General features: G+C 42.9%; 1 protein-coding gene across 4 annotated transcripts in view; it reads left to right on the top strand.

Moving 5' to 3' along the window:
• The window catches only part of SLC35B1 (solute carrier family 35 member B1), a 179389-nt gene that overhangs the window by 120370 nt on the left and 40270 nt on the right, over positions 1-18749 (top strand). The window contains exons 1-3 of one of the 4 annotated variants that reach the window (XM_069237806.1): positions 826-890; positions 2142-2345; positions 15841-15944. In XM_069237806.1, coding sequence (XP_069093907.1) covers positions 2206-2345; positions 15841-15944 — 244 coding nt within the window. In that variant the 5' untranslated portion in view covers positions 826-890; positions 2142-2205. Of the gene's footprint in view, positions 1-825; positions 891-1624; positions 1673-1911; positions 2014-2141; positions 2346-15840; positions 15945-18749 lie in introns of those variants that run through there. The other 3 variants (XM_069237804.1, XM_069237805.1, XM_069237803.1) reach the window with 3 other exon arrangements.

Genomic DNA, 18749 nt, shown 5'->3' with positions numbered 1-18749 from the left:
CTTGGTCCTGTCGTGGGAGAATTGAGTAGGTCGGAAGGCGAAATACACCGTTAAAGCATCCAAGAACTCGCGAAGCTTGGTTGGTTCACCAGAGAAACAAGGGGTAGAAGCGGAGATTGTCGGAACATCACTGGTGCGGAGGGCCAAAGCCTGTCGTAACGCAGCATTTTCATTACGTAGTTGTTGCAACTCCTGGGCTTGTTGCTGAATCGTGGTTAACAGAGATTGCTCCGGATCTGCAGCAGCCGCCACTGTATTATCCATGGTGTTTGAGGACGTCGGAATGGTTAGGCGCTGCAATCTGTCACGACTCACGTGCTGCTTGCGCCTGGAATTTGCAGATCTGGTGGCGTGAATCTTCAATGTTCGGCTTTGGCCCAAAAAGGGGCGACTCTTTCTGGTAGCCACGGTGCTGTAGGCAATGGAGACACCAAGAACAGACCGTGCCCTTCAGAAAGTAGCGCCAGAGGGAAAAACCCCTTCCAAGGGGAAAAACCTCCAAACAGGAAAAGTCCTGGAGAAAAACAAGAACAACAAACAGGAATCCAAAAGGAGCAAAAATCAGAAAATACAGAATGCTGAGTCCAAAACCAAAAGGCAAGGAAATCAGGAGCGAAGACACCAACTGAGCAGAAAGTGTTGCAGCGCAAGGAAAGAGAAAAAAACACAGCCCTTATATACCAACAAACAGGAAGTGACCCACAGGAAGTAAAAGGACACCATCTTAGATAGGGAAACAATATATAGAACAGAATAGTAGAGGAACCATAGAGAATAGGGAACAAGGAATGCTGGGAAAGCACAGGAATCTGGGAAGGAGGAAAAGACATAAAGAAAGGCACACAACAGACTGCAAACAGAAGAAAGGACAAAGAAACGAAGAAAAACAGGTAAGAGGGTTCAGAGACCCCTGGGACAGTGAAAGGCAGAAGGAAGAACGAGGCCCCAAGCACATCTGGGGCCTCGAAACGCGCAGGAGAGGCTGGGGGCGCGCCGCGTCTTAATAACGCGGTGCGCGGCCCGAGCCGAACGCCCGGGCGAAGTCGAGCTCTCGGCTCGCGCCGCACCGCGCGGCGCGACAAGTTAATGGTCTCTGACAACGAAGGATTCCTGGACGTCAAGAGTCTCTCCTTTATTTTTTTAGAATAACAATTAAACACGAACTAGTCTCTGATGTAGATATCCACACTGCTCTCAAATTCACTCTTGGTAGCTAAAACTCTCAAGGTTGTAACATACTCCTCAACTGTGTCTTCATTAGATTGCTTGCATTTAAAGAAATTGTGTCTTTCAAGAAGAACACTTGGTTCTTCTCAGTACTGCCTGTGTATACGTTCTTTTCGCTCTAGATAGACATTCCAGGAGGTATTCTCAATAGTAGGTGCTGACACAACTAAGTTGTCAAAAATCCTCTGCACTGCCTTACCTAAATGATTAAATAGCAAAGCCATTTGTCTGGCAGGTGAAAAGCTGACTGCATCAATGGCTATGATATAATTTTCGAATATGTCTAACCATTCCTTCCACTTGATGTCTGGTTTGCCAGCCTTCGGTAGGAGTGGGTGGTGGCTTAACCACCCCATGTAATGTTGCCATTAATATCTCACCTGTATGCACCGAGGTGTATTTTTGGTAGCTAGACTTTGGAGTATTGTTTTTTTCTCATGAGATTGTAAGTATGTCTATTTATATTTTCATGTGGAGAAATAACGATTCTGTTCGTACTGAAATGGTGCTAAAGTACAGTTTTTTCTTGGCATTCTGGGACATATAGTTTTGATTTTATAATGTCATTTGTTGGGAGTACAAATCCCAGAATGCTAAGCAAAGCTTTGGACAAGACGAGCAACTCACTAACTGACCTGCAAACTTTGACAGCCCTGAAAGCTTACGTGTCAGTGTGGTACTAGGGATGGAAAAGACCCGTTTTTGTAGTAAAGCTAAGAGCATTTCATAGTTAGAAACTGGGAGGGTAGGGTGCCGCCCACCTTTCATCTGGCTCTGCTTTTAGGGGTTAGTGTTTGAACACCTTCGGGTATGTCTCTGGTTACCTCTTCCTGTTACAACCGGTTTATCGTTTTCCCATTCCACGCCCGGTTCCCAGTGAATTATTAACCCATTTCCTCTGTGCTTCTCAACAGGCGCTCCTCGGGCAGCCCTCTCCCGGGTCTGGGTCCTTGCTCGGCTCGGGCGCAGGCCGCCCCTATGAGGGACCCGGAGCGGCAGCAGCTGGAGCCTGAAGTCGGGTCGATGGAGGCGGCTGTGGGCTCACGGCTCCGGCTTGCCCTTTGCTTTTTGGGGGTCTTCACCTGCTACTTCTACTACGGCATCCTGCAAGAAACGATGTGAGTAAGCCAGCGTTTTCATACACTGCAGCCACACACGTCCCAATGTAGAAAATTAAACGGGTTTGCTACTTTTCATTCATTCATTCATTCATTTAGCAGATAGCCACATTGTGACAGGAAGGCTCCTCTCCAGTTTTGATCGATAAAGACAGTGCTTTCGCCAACTCGTGATCGTTCTGTTAGACTTGGCTGCCTGCTTTAAGCATTCGTACCATGTGGCAAGCAGCCTGATTTACCACTGAACACTGTCACCATGGAATATTTCCACTATTTGAGAGTGCTTCATGTTTTTTTGAAGCAATGCGACGTTATGGCATTACTCGCAGAAACCTCACAATTATGAAACTGTAACACATGAACTATCTCCTTTACACAGAGTACCTCTAAACTGTACAGTGTTACTCTATAAAACAAAGGCTATTTCTTAATTGTACTTTATCACCCTTAATCTCGCAGGCTTATACTTGTGTGTTACCGTGGAGATGAGCACAAGCCTGTACTTTGTCACACCGTAACACTAAGGTGGCCTCACTCATTTATATACCACAAAGCTCTGTCCCGTTGTTGCCAAGATTCCTAGGACCATGCATGACCAGCTATGCCAGTTCCGGTTTTTTTTTTATAATAGAAAGTTGTGACTTGTAGGCTTATTTAACCAGTACAAAACCAGGACTATAAGTCCCGGAATTCTAAGAGAAAAACAAGACTGGACTAACTAGTCACGCACGGACCTGTTAAACTTGGCAGCTGTGCAGGCTATCTCTCATCTGTAGGTAACTGCACAGTAAGGCACAGATTACTTTACACCAATGTATTAGCTAGGCACACCCTACCTAGCATTAGTACAATATCACACTGCAACACCTATGCTAACTCTCACCTGTATATTATCACAGGGTAATTTATGGGCTATTGCTTGCATGTACATAATAGTATGTAACACGGGGACTACCTCTCACCCCTTTATTGTTACACATTATCACACTGGTTAAATTATACCCATGCATGTGCTACTTCTAACTGGCACAGTATTAGACTGTAACACTCCATGCGCAAGTATATCACACCGCAATGCAAGGGTTACATCAAGTCGTGAATCACTATGACTGTGCAATGCTGTGTAACAGCCAGTTATGTTTTATAGCACGTTTATAGTCAAGACAATCTGATAAAACTATGGTTATCATGTGAGCAAGAGCAAAGTATTGTCTCTGAGAACACCATTTTAGGCCGGCTTACAGACTCTTATCTCTTCCTCGTTACAGCATCTGATCGACTTTAAAACAAATCAAAAGCTGACTGATATTTCCAATTATGCGTTATGGCCACATGTTTAAAATCTCTTTACTACGACGTACAGAGGCGTGGAACGCCGTTCCCGTTTTTCATAGGTGGGCAGTGAGGGTGTTCTTCTTAAGCATGAGTTGGTTCGCGGAGGTTGTTTCCAATTTTATGTTTGGGGCATGGGCTTGGAAATAGCAAGTGTTGTAGTTTTCTACAGAGCTCCAGTGGTATTCGGTTACTTTTATTTTCTCGAGGGACTTGTGTTTGTGAAGTACCTTTTTGTAGCAGTCTGAAATACGAGCTGATTCAGAATTGCTATTATTCTCGCGAGAATTACCTTACTGAATTTGTTGTCTGGATGGAGAAAGAGTTTCTGCGAGTGCATGTATTTCTGAAATTGTGGATAAACAGCAATGGAGTCAACGTAGAACCGAGTGACCATGTTTGAATGTAGGTGCAGATTTTATGTTGAAGGACCAGTGGTCCAATGGTATGGGTGGCTCAGTGTGCGTTGCACATACATTTGAAGGTGATACGTCTGGTCACTGATGTGGCGACAAGAACGTTGGTGAGCACAGGTTAGCGATGCAGTGGTCTCTCATTGATTCTGAGGAATGAATGAGTTCACTGTTTTTGCGCCATCATGCTGACCAGTGATTTAAGACTAGGAGTAGCAATGGTGCATTAAGCGTAGGAGGGAGTAGTAGGGATAGTATTTAAGAGTTTCATGATCACTACTTACAAGTTACAGTGCATGCATCGTCATGGAACCCTTAAATCCTGCTCCTGGAACAGCTTCTCTTTTCTGGCCCCCTTCCTTTGGAACTCTCCCCTTTAACCGTACTGGCTCAAACTGACTTTTTCAGGAAATATCTAAAGACCTGGCTTTTTAAATCAGCTTATTTCTGCGTTTAATGGTATCGTCTCAATTTATTTAGTATGCATCCTATAGCTCCAAGAAACCATTGGTGTGTGTGCGCTTAATAAGTTACATTAACATGCGTGAGAGGAAGAGGCAGGTGGGAGTTGGTAAGAAGTGGGAAGATGTGTAGGCAGATATGGAATCATTGCGAGAGGTGAGGAAGTAACTGAATGGAAAAGAGCAAGCAAGCTCTGGGTTATTGGAAGCAGTTAAAAGACTTAAGAGGTAATTGTGGGGAGGTAGAGTGTGATGATGGTAGGGGTTTTGGAGGGGTGTGTGTAATCTTCCTATCTCCAAATTAAATATTCATAGCGAATTCTGGTATCATATGTTGCTTGTAATAGGAAACTTAAGCCTGCTTCGTGTCATTTGTAATAATGCCACCATGCTTCCTGGTTTCTTCTCTCACAAACTGGACGCAGGATGAGAAGTGGGTGAAAGTTGGTGTCCCGTAGTTTGGTTTCGTTTTTTTTTTCTTCGAGTGAGTAAACTGAAATAAATTCTCTAAAAGAAAAGGGAGCTTTCTCGCAAGGATGAGTCAGATGGCGACGGAGAACGAGGTACCTGCTTGCCACGCTGCGTCAGCAAGGTTTGCCAGTGAGTGACACGTTGACCACAGGTTGCAAATCTAGAAAAGAGGCAGCTGCGGTGCACAGCATGTTTATGTAAAAGTACAGAGAAACTTTAGCTAAACCTGTCACTCTAATCAGAATTTTATTTGGCAAAATAATTACACCTTTTAATACCAGGCAAATAAACTGCAGACATTATTATTTTTCATAACATCTTTATCCTACTTGTGATGCTTACTCGTTTGTTACATTTAGTAGTGTCAAGTGACTGCAGTTTCACGCTTCTTATTGCAAATGTGGACAAATAAAGTTTCTGTTTTTAATTTTATGCTTTTCTCTTGTTTATACGTTCTGTGAGGAGTAGTGTGTTTATGAAGAATACAAATAAACACAGTTTACCTGGTAACAATATGTGAAGTCCATAATGACCTTACAGGAGCACTTAAGAAGTCGCCTTTCCCTATGCGCATGGTCATGGAGTTCCTTGATGACTAGGGGGGTTTCCTTAATCACCACTGACACACACTGGCTATCTCGTGCCGCTCTTACCACACTGTCATATTGGTCTGCTTCTTTGCTGCTTTAAAAAAAAATATTTTTGCTAACACACTATAAGTATCCTTTGGGATTATGTGCTAAATATAGCACACAGCTGTAGTCTTACTTTATGTTCTTATTTTGAGTTTTGAAATATGAAATAATTAGCATCCACATTGAACCCATGTATACCATAAGGAACACAACGCCCAACCCCCTCAATACAGTAGACCTGCAGAAGAGTACATTTCGACTGGCAATTCTGACCATACCCGTCTTCTCTGGACACAGCTGTCTCAACTATGCATTATCTTCGTATTTCACACCTACCCAAAGAGCGTGGAGATGGGGTACTTGGCTCTGTTATACAGCAGCATTGTATGTATCCCTAAGTGCATGAGCGGTTGCTGCTTGCTGCCAACATTTTGGCGTTTTTCTCACCATAGCTATTAAGTTGTCTGTAACTATGGACACGTGTAATATTTCTAAGTTTGCAGTGTGCCTAAATTAATTGATTGGGGAGCATTTGTGACTGTGGTGACGCAGGAGCGGAGGCATTAGCGGTTGTGGCTTTGAGCTCCGAACCCTAAGTCCCGAAGAGCCAGGGGCTGTAGGGGCTACAGAAATTTGGACTCGACGCCCCCTTCCACTCCGTCTGCTGCCTGGCCGATCAGTACGACCTACTGCCGCTGGGCAGCCGTGCCGGTGCTTCCGGAGGCTCCAGCGACTTAGAAGACGGCTTTGGAGGATTTGGCGGCCGCTGCACCAGCTGCCTACGGAGAGTCCTTAAGTGTGGCGACAGAAGGAGCTGTCTGTTTTTGAGGGAAAACTCTGCCTGCAAAACTTCTATGGAGCATTTTGAGTGCGGGGCCAGCACGGGAGTAAAGTAAGGCCATAGGGCCGCGGTCTATTGTCGGGAGGTGCGGAAGCGGCCTGTATTATAGGCCGGTGTGGCCTGCGCCTCACCGACGTAGGGCCGCGCACTCCTCCTTTTGCCCGGGTTGCACTCTCATAGTACGTTTGCATTGACGTTTGACAAGGACATTTCTTGTCGTAAATTTGCCACACTAGGAAGGTACTATGAGGAGACGAGACTTGGACCGTCAGAGGAGTGGTGTGTAGTAGCTGCGGGTAGAGCGGTTGTGGCTGGCAATAAGTTGTGCAGCACAGAGTGGAGTGAGGCTGTGAAGGAGGCAGAGTGCCTGGGCGACTTGAAATACTGCCTGGAGCCCGTTAGGGATTGTTTATGCTTGTGAGTCAATAGGGCTCTGTTATTCCCATTAAGGTGTGAAAACCGGTGACTCCGGTAAAAGAGGGGAAGGCACCCCAAATGCTGCTTTCTTTGCGTTTGCTCTTCTGATACCAGTCACTCGCACGACGACCGCAGCTGCACCCTTTTAGCCGCCTAAGGGCGCTGCCCTGGTCCCATTGCAGTGCTATTAAAGGGGCGGCTGGAAAAAATCACAATCTTGTTTCATTAGTGAGGTAAGCCAGCTCCTGCTGAAGGAGCCCGTCTAGGGTGGGTGCAGTTTACAGGCGTAAGGTGTTATCACCCTAAATGATCCTCTTCAGCTTTATTCCTCTCATAGAGATCTCGGCTCCTTCAGGTAGAAATTTGACTGCAAAAAATCTTGGATCAGGGAGAATATTGTCCACCAGATTGTGTCAAAAGACCAAAGCTAATTCGTTGAGAATCGGAGGCTCTTCCGAATCCCCCCCCCCACCCCCTTTTCTTTTCTGGACATACTCACAGGTAGTAGAATAATACCAGTGTACGTTCAAAGGTTATCTGAAAACCCTACTATTAGGGAAATGGCTCAGTCAATGTGATTGGGGAAGGCGAGGGGTGATGACATATCTCATTGAGCATGCAGAGGACCTCTGGGGATCCCCTACTTCGAAATGTAATCAAATTCAAGTGCCTCTTTTTTCAGAAGAAATTTCAGGTCCATCTATGGATCGGTCTTTATCATGTATTTTGTCAGGTTGTAAACATTTTTAGGCTTTACCATCTCCCTCTGCTTCATAGCCCTCGCTAGTATTGGCTTACACGATACCTGATATTTCATCACTTTAAACCAGGGTCTGTGGTGGCTCATAGGAGTTTGGAAGTACTTCCAGAAACCGCTGCTCAGCAAAAAGAGTCCATGGCCATGTTTTCCAGTACACCTAGCCTTATAACCTCTGGTTAATCCAATCTCTCAACTTGCTGCTGAATCCTCCAATTAACATTTCATCTGATTATGCATGCTTCTCTAGGTCTTTGTAGAGCCTCAAGTGTAGTCTTTTTTTTTATCCATCTTGTCTCTTTTGGCGAAGACCACTGACAGTTCAGACCATATTTTGGACATCCTATTCGTCATACTGGAAGAACTACCCATAAAGATAGTTGTGGATGAAAGGTCATCCAGTGTTTTAAAAAAAAAATAAAAAAAAAAAAATACCCCATTTATACTGTGGTGTGTGTTTTTTTTTTTTTTTGGTACTTTTATCCTCTTTTCAGTTAGTGACAGAAATGGGTGTGAAACCATTGCTGGATCCCGGAAAGCTAAACATTTCTGAGAAGTAGACAAAATTCTGAATTCACCACGGGGTCATTTGTGTAGCTCCTACAAGGTTTTCCTATAGAAAATAACAGCTAAAATTACATTGATTTCTGACCTGCTTTTTGGAAAGTGCCTAGCTGTGGATTTTGGCCTTTAGCTCAGCTGGCACCTAGGGAAACCTAGCAAACCTATACATTTTTTAAAACTAGACACCTAGAGGAATTCAGAATGGGGTGACTTGTGGGGATCTCACCAGGTTCTGTTACCCAGAATCCTTTGCAAACCTCAAAATGTGGCCAAATAAAAACACTTTTTCCTCACATTTTGGTGACAGAAAGTTCTGGAATCTGAGAGGAGCCACACAGTTCCTTCCCCCAAGTCTCCCGATTTAAAAATGGTATCTCACTTGTGTGGGTAGAGCTAGTGCCCGTGATGGGAAATGCCCCAAAACACTATGTTGACACATCACAATTATCAAATGCAATCAAATAAAAAACGACCTGTTTTTGTTGGAGGGGGAGGGAGGGGAGATGGGGTGACACCTGCATTTATGGTCCTGGGCTCAGCAGCCATATAGGGAAACCTACCAAACCCAAACATTTCTGAAAACTAGGCACCCAAGGGAGTCCAGGGAGGGGTGACTTGCGTGGATACCCCAGTGTTTTCTTACCCAGAATCCTCAGCAAATCTCAAATTTAGCTAAAAAATCACATTTTTCCCACATTTCTGTGTGGGATCACTGCACCGTGACAAATTTGCTACCACCCAACGTTCCCTCTCAGTTGCCCGGTAAAAATGATACCTCACTTGTGTAGGTGGGCCAAGTGCCTGTGACGGGGAAGAGCGAAAAACATGTTGAAATTGAGGTGGAACAAAACGGGTCCAAAAGGGCAGTTTGGGGGGGGGGAAAAAAAAATTCAGGCTGACAAGTGGGGTTAAATGTTAATTGGTATAGATGTGACAATGCTGGGTGGTAGGAATTTTGTGGATTCCAGCAGATTCCAGAAGGTTCCATCACAAAAATGTGGGAAAAATGTGTCATTTCCAGCGAAGTTGGAGGTTTGCAGGGCATTGTGGATAAGAAAATGGTGTAGGGTGCCTGTGAAGCACACCACCCTGGACTCACCCAGATGTTTAGTTTTCAGATGTGTCTAGGTCTTATGGCTTTTTCTACATGGCAGCATCCCAAAGTCAAAAAAGTGCAGCCCTCACCATTCCAAGTGGGGCGATTTTGAGAGTTAGACATGCTCTCATGGCCCAAATGTGAAACCAAAACCCCAAATAATCAAATGTACTCTTGCTTGCCGTGGGATAAGATGTTTTAGTAAGCGGGAGACAGCTGAAGACTGTTAACCCCCAGTTGGGTTGGGGGCCTAACCATGCCCATACTGGTTGGTAGCCACCACCCCTCTAATTTTCATTAAAAAAAAAAAAAAATCCCTTTCATCTAGTAGGCCTTCTGTCCCCCCCCCCTCCCCCCCCCCCCCCTCCCCCTCGGGGAGTGAATTGGGGGTAATTGCCCCCTCAGCAGTTGGAAGAACACATTTGGGCCCATTTATTTGGGGTGGGGGTATCGTTGTCATACCCCCACCCCTTTTTTTTTTTTTTCTTTGAGGCGGGGGGATTCTTCCCTGTTGTGCTTTCTGCCCCCCTTTGGGCGGATGGGCCTTCCAAAAATAGGCCGATCTGTATTTAAAAAAAAAAAAAAAAAAGGTAGTAGTAAGTAAGGAAAAACAACTTGGGCAGGCATTTTTACTGAAAAAGACTCAACTGTCCATTCCTAATGTGCCAGTTTTACTGAAGGGCGACTTTAATGCAAAAGTTCCACCCAATCAGTTCAAGGATGATCTCCAAAGGGAGAAAGAAAATGCTCTGAATATTCTCTCATGGGATTGGCAGGCATCTAGGTACTCTGCTAGATAGCCTAAACATAACTATAATAATGGTAGGTGTGTGGGTGATCAGCCGGCCCAGCCAACGTTTGATAACCGGAGGATGACCTCAGTGATCGATCGTTATAATCTCTTCTGAGAATTTGGGGTTGGTGACGAACTTCTTTGTAGATGTAGATGTAGATGGTAGTGACCATGAAACACTTGTACTTCTGCTGTTTAGTGGAGATTACCTTAGAGACCTTTGGTACAATAGTCAGCCTGGGTTAAATAGGGGCTGGGTTAGGAAGTACTTATTTATCTCAAATAAGGCATGGGCAAAGTCAACTTTAATCAAGAAAAGAAGAGAGATGTACAAAATAGGTGGGGCTTTTAGGGGGTGCCTAATTAAAAGACAGAGGAAAACCTTTAGGAAAGAAATGCAACAAATAGGGTGGAGGTAAAAAGAAAGCATCTGGACAATAGTCTCCTTTGGAACCAGTAAAATAAGGGCTTCTGGCATATAACTAATAGTATTTTTGGGCTATCAACAAAAACTGCTGATTCCTGAAGAAACTTAAGTCCGGTATATATCTGTACTCTATAAGGTAAAAGAAGGAGAAAGAGATGCCTGGGACTTTGCATTTGTGGCCTCTAGAGAAGGGGGTGGTAGAGAGTATCCCGCTTCCCTCTGTAAGTAACATTGAAGCAGTAATAAAGGTCTAAAAAGCTCTAGGGCTTAAGGGCCCGATAGTCTGTCCTCTGACATTATTAAACTTAATTCTAACCCGTGAGCCCAGATCCTTATTCCGTTGTTTGGAGCAATAATCAGTGGTCAGGATATGCCAGAACTCTGGAAAGAAAGCATTAGGGTGCTGTTGTTTAAAAAGGATGACTTGCCCCTGCCCTCGAATAATCACATGATTGCCCTTTTTGTTCCTAGTAAAATTCATGCAAGACATCTGCGGGGTTTGTTAGAATATTGAGTAGGTGAGACCAGAATTTTACCTCTGGCCAAAATGTTTTTTTTGCAAAGGTTATTTAACCACAGGTTGTTGCTTAACACTAAATATTTTGGCTGAAGAATATTCCTTGAAAAATAAATGGGCCCTTTTATGTGTTTTACGTCGATTTGTCAACAGGGTTTGACAACATAAAGAGGGCTTTACTCTGGGAAAAGTTGTCTAGATGGAATTGCCCACTGGGTTTATTAAAGTTGATAATTCAATTACATGAGGGCTCGTGGACTAGAGTGGAACTCTGGGGCAATGAAGCCGTATCCAAAAAGTTTGGTACCCTTGATGGCCTTAGGCAAGAGTGTATCTTGGCACCGCACCTGTTTTCAATTTATATTGTGAATGCTATGGTTGGATTAAACCTGATTCCGTCCTTTTTTTTCCAGATATAGGAACTGATGCTATATCAGCACTTTTTTTACGCTGAGTAGGTGTTATTGGATCTGACACCGCTTGGTCTGTAGAGGCAACTGGAGGCTTTTTCACAATATTGGCAGGTGAATGAATTGACAATAAACACAGTTAAAACAAAGGTCATGGTCTTCTCGAAAGGAAGGATGCAGCCCATTAGGTTTAAGTGGTGGCTGAGAGGTGGTAAATGAAAATAGATATTTAGGCTTCCTTTTTGGTTATATTATGAACTTTTAAATCTCACCGAACCCCAGGAACCACTTGCGAAGGTGCTCGCTGGTGCTTCACAAACAATGGACATTGCCTTGGGACATAAATCTGTTGAAGTCTTAAAAGAGACGTACAGCACGAAATTTGTAAATTTACTAGTATATGGGGGCAAGATTATGACAGCCAACAATATCAAGCATTTGCAAATCATTGAAACTAATACCTGGAAAAGATGGTTTATGTTATTTAGAGTCTCTGTGAATAGCGCCTTGAGGCTAGAGGGGGCCTGAGTAACACATTATTTAAATATTAGTAGCAGGCCCTTAATTATTGGGCGTGTCTTTTAAAATCAAATCAGGGCTCCGTGAGGCTCATCCTAAAATTGAATTTGCACGAGTACGTTTGTAGGCCAATGGGCAGCTAATTTGCAAGATACTAATTCCTCTCTGAATCTCCCACTATGGTATGAACCCCTAAACATGTCTAGATTCCAGCAGAAACAAGCATTAAAATGTTTTTAAGAGTGCACAAGGAATGACGATTTAGACGATGTGAGCAATAGAGTTAATTTGCAGCACCTATTGGAGGCAGGTTATAGTTGGAAAGGGGTCAGGCAGCTGGATGGAAAATTACATTTCCCCTTTTGCCAAACTGCTGCATTGTCTTTCTCGTATATCATTGTTTTTGTGGATACTTTGATAAAAAAGACGAAGCTTACTACTGTCAGTTTTTAGAAGTGTTCAGATGTGTTGCATTAATGATGGTAATTTTAAATTGTAATAATATGACTGTGTTGTGTTGTTAGGACATTTTTTGCCTGTAGTTGCTGAAAGGTTAGCTACCTTGACTATCTCGTAGTTTACGATTTACATGTAGTGTCTGGTGAGGTTTGAGTAGTCGTACGCCCAATTCTATGATATTTATGAAACAGATTGTATTTATTAGGGAGAATAGGCTTTCATATAGCTTGAATTGTTGCATATGTGTATTCTGTTAGCTCTTAGTTTTCTTTTTTGACCTTTATCTGTTTTTTATCTTTTAAAAACTGAAGAATGCTAATTTTTTTATGTGATCGTTGCTTTTGCACAAAATGATTGCCCTTTTGTTTGCATTAATTATAATGCTACAGTTGTACTTTGTAGGAAAAAAAAACAGAATTTCTACACAAATTTCATCTATAGATGCATACTTTAGTGTAATTGTAGAACATGGCATATGGTATTTTAAGAAGACTCTTGTTTTGCACTTGTGTCTTGTTCTGTACTGTATTTACCTTTCGTGATCCTACTTACCCTATCCCTTTTAAAAAGGATTCGAGGCCTGTCCTCGCCTTGTTATAGTTGTTTTTTTAAGATTTAATTGATTGCATTTTTCAACTGGCAAGGATAGTGCCTTACAGACATCCAATTTTGGTGGTATATGTATTTATGTAAACAATATGTCTTGATCGTGAATTTTATGAATTTGCTGTATCTTAATTTTTACGGGCAAGTTGAGACGAGAATGGTTTGTATTGCCGTATCGGCATGATACCTAACCATAAAAGGTACAATTACTCTGATAGCTCACATTAATCATCTTGGAGAGCATTCTAGTACCACTAGACCAATAGTCTCTAGCTACAGGTACCCTAGCCTGGTATTGGTCTGTTCTTTTCAGTTAGCAGAATACACATCACACCTACCCAAACTGCCAGTTCACATCGCACAAATGCTTTACCTTGACTACACTTCCTGGTGGCTTGCAAAAGAGCTTCAGAGTCTATCTTCGAATATATTGTACATCATAGTCATCTATTGGGTGTCCTTCCAGACACATGCAAATACGATGATCCTACACGTATTGCACCTGTATTGTCATGGGGTGACACGCCATCCAAGTGTGTTTCTAGGGTCTAACAGGGCAGGCAGTGGCCTCGATTGTCGCTTTTTGGGGAGGGAGCAGCAGGAGCACAAGCAGAAAATGCAACACAAGGGAAGTCCTGTGTTCAGTTAGAAAATGGAATGCAGTGTGGAAGGAGTTTCTAGTCTCCCCAAGAGCAGCTGTGCTCCCTTCGTGAGCTGAACTTTGACTGGTCTTCCAGCTGCTGTAAGATGAGCAGTCTATTTATTTTAAAATAGTGAAAGATCGTAAAATGTGTGCCTTAAGTAAACTGCCAGCCAGTTTGGATCTCTAACATTCGCAGCTTTCATGGCTGCAGTATAATAATTTGGCATTCTGTCCGTGACGTAAAGGAGTAAAATTAATAACTCGAGATCTGTGCTGCCCTCAAATTAAAGCACAATATATCACTTGACTTGTTCACTTTCTCCTTCCATTGATGCCAGTTTCGACTTTTTGTTGTTGTGTTTTTTTTTTGTTTTTTGTTTTTTAAATAAAAGTGCTGGTCTTGTCTGATTTGGCTTGAAAGGGGGTATTGCTGCTTTTCAGGACCCTAGCTATAAACATGCAGGTGAAGTGGCACTAGTGTCCAGAGGTGTCAGATGCCTACCCCCGTTTTGACTATCTTACTTTTCACGAATGGGGAGAGCGAGTCAAGGCGGGATCAAGATGAGGTGGCTCATTTATTTCCAAAAGGGGAACTCGCCCGTTTTACCAGCTGGAAATTCCCGTGCCGATTTTTGTCAGCCATAAAGGGCTGCAGTGCAGGCCTGCCCCGTCCGGGTCTGCCTCTCTGTTAAGGCAGGCACAAGTAGCATGTAATGCTTTACCCTCTTAGGCTGTGTCCTTTCCTTCCCTCCTCAGCCCTCTCCTCATCCCCTTCTTGCACCTGCCCCCTCGCAGACCTTTACCAGCTGCTCAGAGCAGATGGTAAAAATCTGAATTAAAACCAGTGGCTATAGGAATTCCTTGTTGAATTCCGTCTGGTAAATCGGAGCCGAGTTATTCCCTAATCTGTGAGGTTAACTCCTAATAGGAGGAATTATAGGCGAAGATTTTGATTCCCGCCTCCTCACATTGTGTCAGGAAACGTGTCTCTTTCTGACATTCAAGTAAGAGGAGGTTTGTTGATGCATTAAGCTGGGCTCTGTGCACACCTTCAAAGCTTATGCGCTTTAAAAAAAAAAAAATCTTTTACTTATGTTTTAGAATTAAAAACACTGAGCAGGATCAGTCCAGAAGGCCCATGGACTTCAAACACTGGACCCAATGAACAGTTGTGTGGTTGTTGATTTGCCACATTCAGTTTAAATAGTTGTTTTTTATTTCATACGATGTAACATGTTGCTAAAGAAGTAAATTACATATCCTATTGCTCGTTTAATATGATTCAGTTGCTTATCTTTTTAAAGATTTTCTTCAGAAATATAACCCAATTTGTAATCACAATGACAGTAACATTCCAACATGTAAGCACTTATGAAGTGGCCATAGACATCGTAGATGATACACAACAGTTCTTCTAACACTTTCTCCTTGCAGAGTGTGGTATGTGACCATTTGCCACGAGGTGTTTAATGTGTGCCAGATCAGGCAGTGTACATTGTTCCTGGCATTGCACATCCCCTCCTGTTCCAGTGCTTTATACTGCGCACATGGTTCTACATTTCCCAATCCGTGGTTCCTTTTTATTCTAGGACAGTGCCTCCTGGCTACTTATAATAAAAGCAGCAAGCTATCTGTTGTTGACCTGTTTTGTAGTGAAACACTTTGGCTCTCCCTTTGCACTCAGAATACCTGGCTCTTACTATTTTAGTTGTATCTCGTCTTTATCATCCACTCAGGATTTGAGATCGAGCAAAAGTATTGCAGACATAGTTTTATTTTTTGTCAACCACTGCTTGTCGAAATTGCATTTCACTTTAACAGTAGTGGTTAGTTACCCCCTCTCTTCTCTCTGCAGTTCTTAACACTGTCAGTACCAACCAGTGCTCAGACCACTCAGATCAAGAAAGGGCTTTGCCTCCCCCAAAAGATTAGCATCTCATCATTCAGTTTGTCTTCCTCCTCCCTCACTAAGCTCAGTCATATTCCTTCATTCTACCTGTGCAGTCCTTTCATTCGGTCAACATCCTCCCTTTGTAATCCACTTCTTCCGCTCCTTCTACCCGTTGCACCAGGTAGCATTGAAAAAGAGGCAAATGCACTGTGGTTTAATGCAAGCTAATTCTTTGTTTTTCAGAACCCGGGGTAAATATGGCGAGGGGGAGAAGCAGGAGAAGTTCACCTATGCATTATCATTGGTCTTCATCCAGTGCTTGATCAATGCTTTCTTCGCCAGATTATGTAAGTGTTGTTCAAAGAGTAGATGTCGTTGCCACATTTTTCTTATGTTTAGCTGTGTGTGTAGAGATTGTGCCTCTTGGCTACAATGTGTGTCTATAGTGACAGAGAAGTGAGCTTTGTCATGTATCGAAGGCTACAGTATGTTCTGTCAATGATTGATAGCATAAGACCTCTAGCCACATGTTTCATTTCCCACAGCCGACATGCTTTCCTACGCTAGGAGTTGTGCAGTGTTCAATAATGCGTGCTGTCACCTAATAAAATGCTATGATGGAGAGGTTTTCGTTCACTTGGCTTGTGTGATAATGCTTGGTAACATACAGTGATGTGAACATAAACTGTGTCTCCTCCTTTATGCTACTGTCTTGTGACAATGAAAAAAATGTCAAAAACAGACAAGACACGTCTACAGGGAGGCACCAGACTCCACCATTACAATACTAGGTCTTAGAGTACTTAAATGGACTGACTTCAACACCCTTGCTGCTTATGACCTCCTTTAAAAGACACTTCCTATGAAGATGTCATAGTCCAAGATTTCTGAAATTTAAGCTGTCGGACAACTCCTGGCATGCATTTGACCCATATTATGCATTGCACACATTCCCTCCCACCATTCCAGGTACAAAACCCTGTGTCTGAGTCTATTCAATGTTTGAAAACTAATTTGCAAATTCTCTAGCCCAGATAGAACAAAAATAAAACTTCAGAAACTCTTCAGTCATACAAAACATCCCAGCTAAGCTTTACTTAAGCCTTGAAAGTGTCAAATCCACATACTTTCAAAAACTGATCGCCTCACTCTGCTGTCCACCACCGTAGCTTGTGTGAACATTCAACAGTATAGTCTAATCTCCATGCACAAAGATTAAACTCACCTTATTAAAAGTTTATAATTTTACATCCCACTTCAAGAAAATTACCACCATTAGAAAAACCCTTCCTGTCGTACACAGTGGGCCACTGTCCTCTTCCTACCTGCCATTACAGGGAGTGCAGAATTATTAGGCAAGTTGTATTTTTGAGGATTAATTTTATTATTGAACAACAACCATGTTCTCAATGAACCCAAAAAACTCATTAATATCAAAGCTGAATATTTTTGGAAGTAGTTTTTAGTTTGTTTTTAGTTTTAGCTATGTTAGGGGGATATCTGTGTGTGCAGGTGACTATTACTGTGCATAATTATTAGGCAACTTAACAAAAAACAAATATAAACCCATTTCAATTATTTATTATTACCAGTGAAACCAATATAACATCTCAACATTCACAAATATACATTTCTGACATTCAAAAACAAAACAAAAACAAATCAGTGACCAATATAGCCACCTTTCTTTGCAAGGACACTCAAAAGCCTGCCATCCATGGATTCTGTCAGTGTTTTGATCTGTTCACCATCAACATTGCGTGCAGCAGCAACCACAGCCTCCCAGACACTGTTCAGAGAGGTGTACTGTTTTCCCTCCTTGTAAATCTCACATTTGATGATGGACCACAGGTTCTCAATGGGGTTCAGATCAGGTGAACAAGGAGGCCATGTCATTAGATTTCCTTCTTTTATACCCTTTCTTGCCAGCCACGCTGTGGAGTACTTGGACGCGTGTGATGGAGCATTGTCCTGCATGAAAATCATGTTTTTCTTGAAGGATGCAGACTTCTTCCTGTACCACTGCTTGAAGAAGGTGTCTTCCAGGAACTGGCAGTAGGACTGGGAGTTGAGCTTGACTCCATCCTCAACCCGAAAAGGCCCCACAAGCTCATCTTTGATGATACCAGCCCAAACCAGTACTCCACCTCCACCTTGCTGGCGTCTGAGTCGGACTGGAGCTCTCTGCCCTTTACCAATCCAGCCACGGGCCCATCCATCTGGCCCATCAAGACTCACTCTCATTTCATCAGTCCATAAAACCTTAGAAAATCAGTCTTGAGATATTTCTTGGCCCAGTCTTGACGTTTCAGCTTGTGTGTCTTGTTCAGTGGTGGTCGTCTTTCAGCCTTTCTTACCTTGGCCATGTCTCTGAGTATTGCACACCTTGTGCTTTTGGGCACTCCAGTGATGTTGCAGCTCTGAAATATGGCCAAACTGGTGGCAAGTGGCATCGTGGCAGCTGCACGCTTGACTTTTCTCAGTTCATGGGCAGTTATTTTGCGCCTTGGTTTTTCCACACGCTTCTTGCGACCCTGTTGACTATTTTGAATGAAACGCTTGATTGTTCGATGATCACGCTTCAGAAGCTTTGCAATTTTAAGAGTGCTGCATCCCTCTGCAAGATATCTCACTATTTTTGACTTTTCTGAGCCTGTCAAGTCCTTCTTTTGACCCATTTTGCCAAAGGAAAGGAAGTTGCCTAATAATTATGCACACCTGATATAGGGTGTTGATGTCATTAGACCACACCCCTTCTCATTACAGAGATGCACATCACCTAATATGCTTAATTGGTAGTAGGCTTTCGAGCCTATACAGCTTGGAGTAAGACAACATGCATAAAGAGGATGATGTGGTCAAAATACTCATTTGCCTAATAATTCTGCACTCCCTGTAATCCCTCAACCACACGCTTCCCAACTATTGCAGCCCATTACTTCTTCCCCTATTGAGATTATCACAGTAATAAAATCTGTAAATCCCTCCTCCACTCCTAATCCTTTTAGCCTTCAAGCAACTATGTTTTTCCAAGGTTTTCCACAGTTTAACTGCGTGATTCAGCCGCTCATTCATATGCGCAGCGTATCCTACATGTTTTAAATCAGCAGTAGTCCTCTGTTTGCTTTAAAAAAAACAAAAAACTGCTGATC

This window comes from Pleurodeles waltl, chromosome 6, assembly GCF_031143425.1.
Source record: "Pleurodeles waltl isolate 20211129_DDA chromosome 6, aPleWal1.hap1.20221129, whole genome shotgun sequence".
NCBI classification, from domain to species: domain Eukaryota; kingdom Metazoa; phylum Chordata; class Amphibia; order Caudata; family Salamandridae; genus Pleurodeles; species Pleurodeles waltl.
The sequence above is the reverse complement of the archived record's forward strand: the minus strand, read 5'-3'. Positions and strand labels throughout refer to the sequence as shown.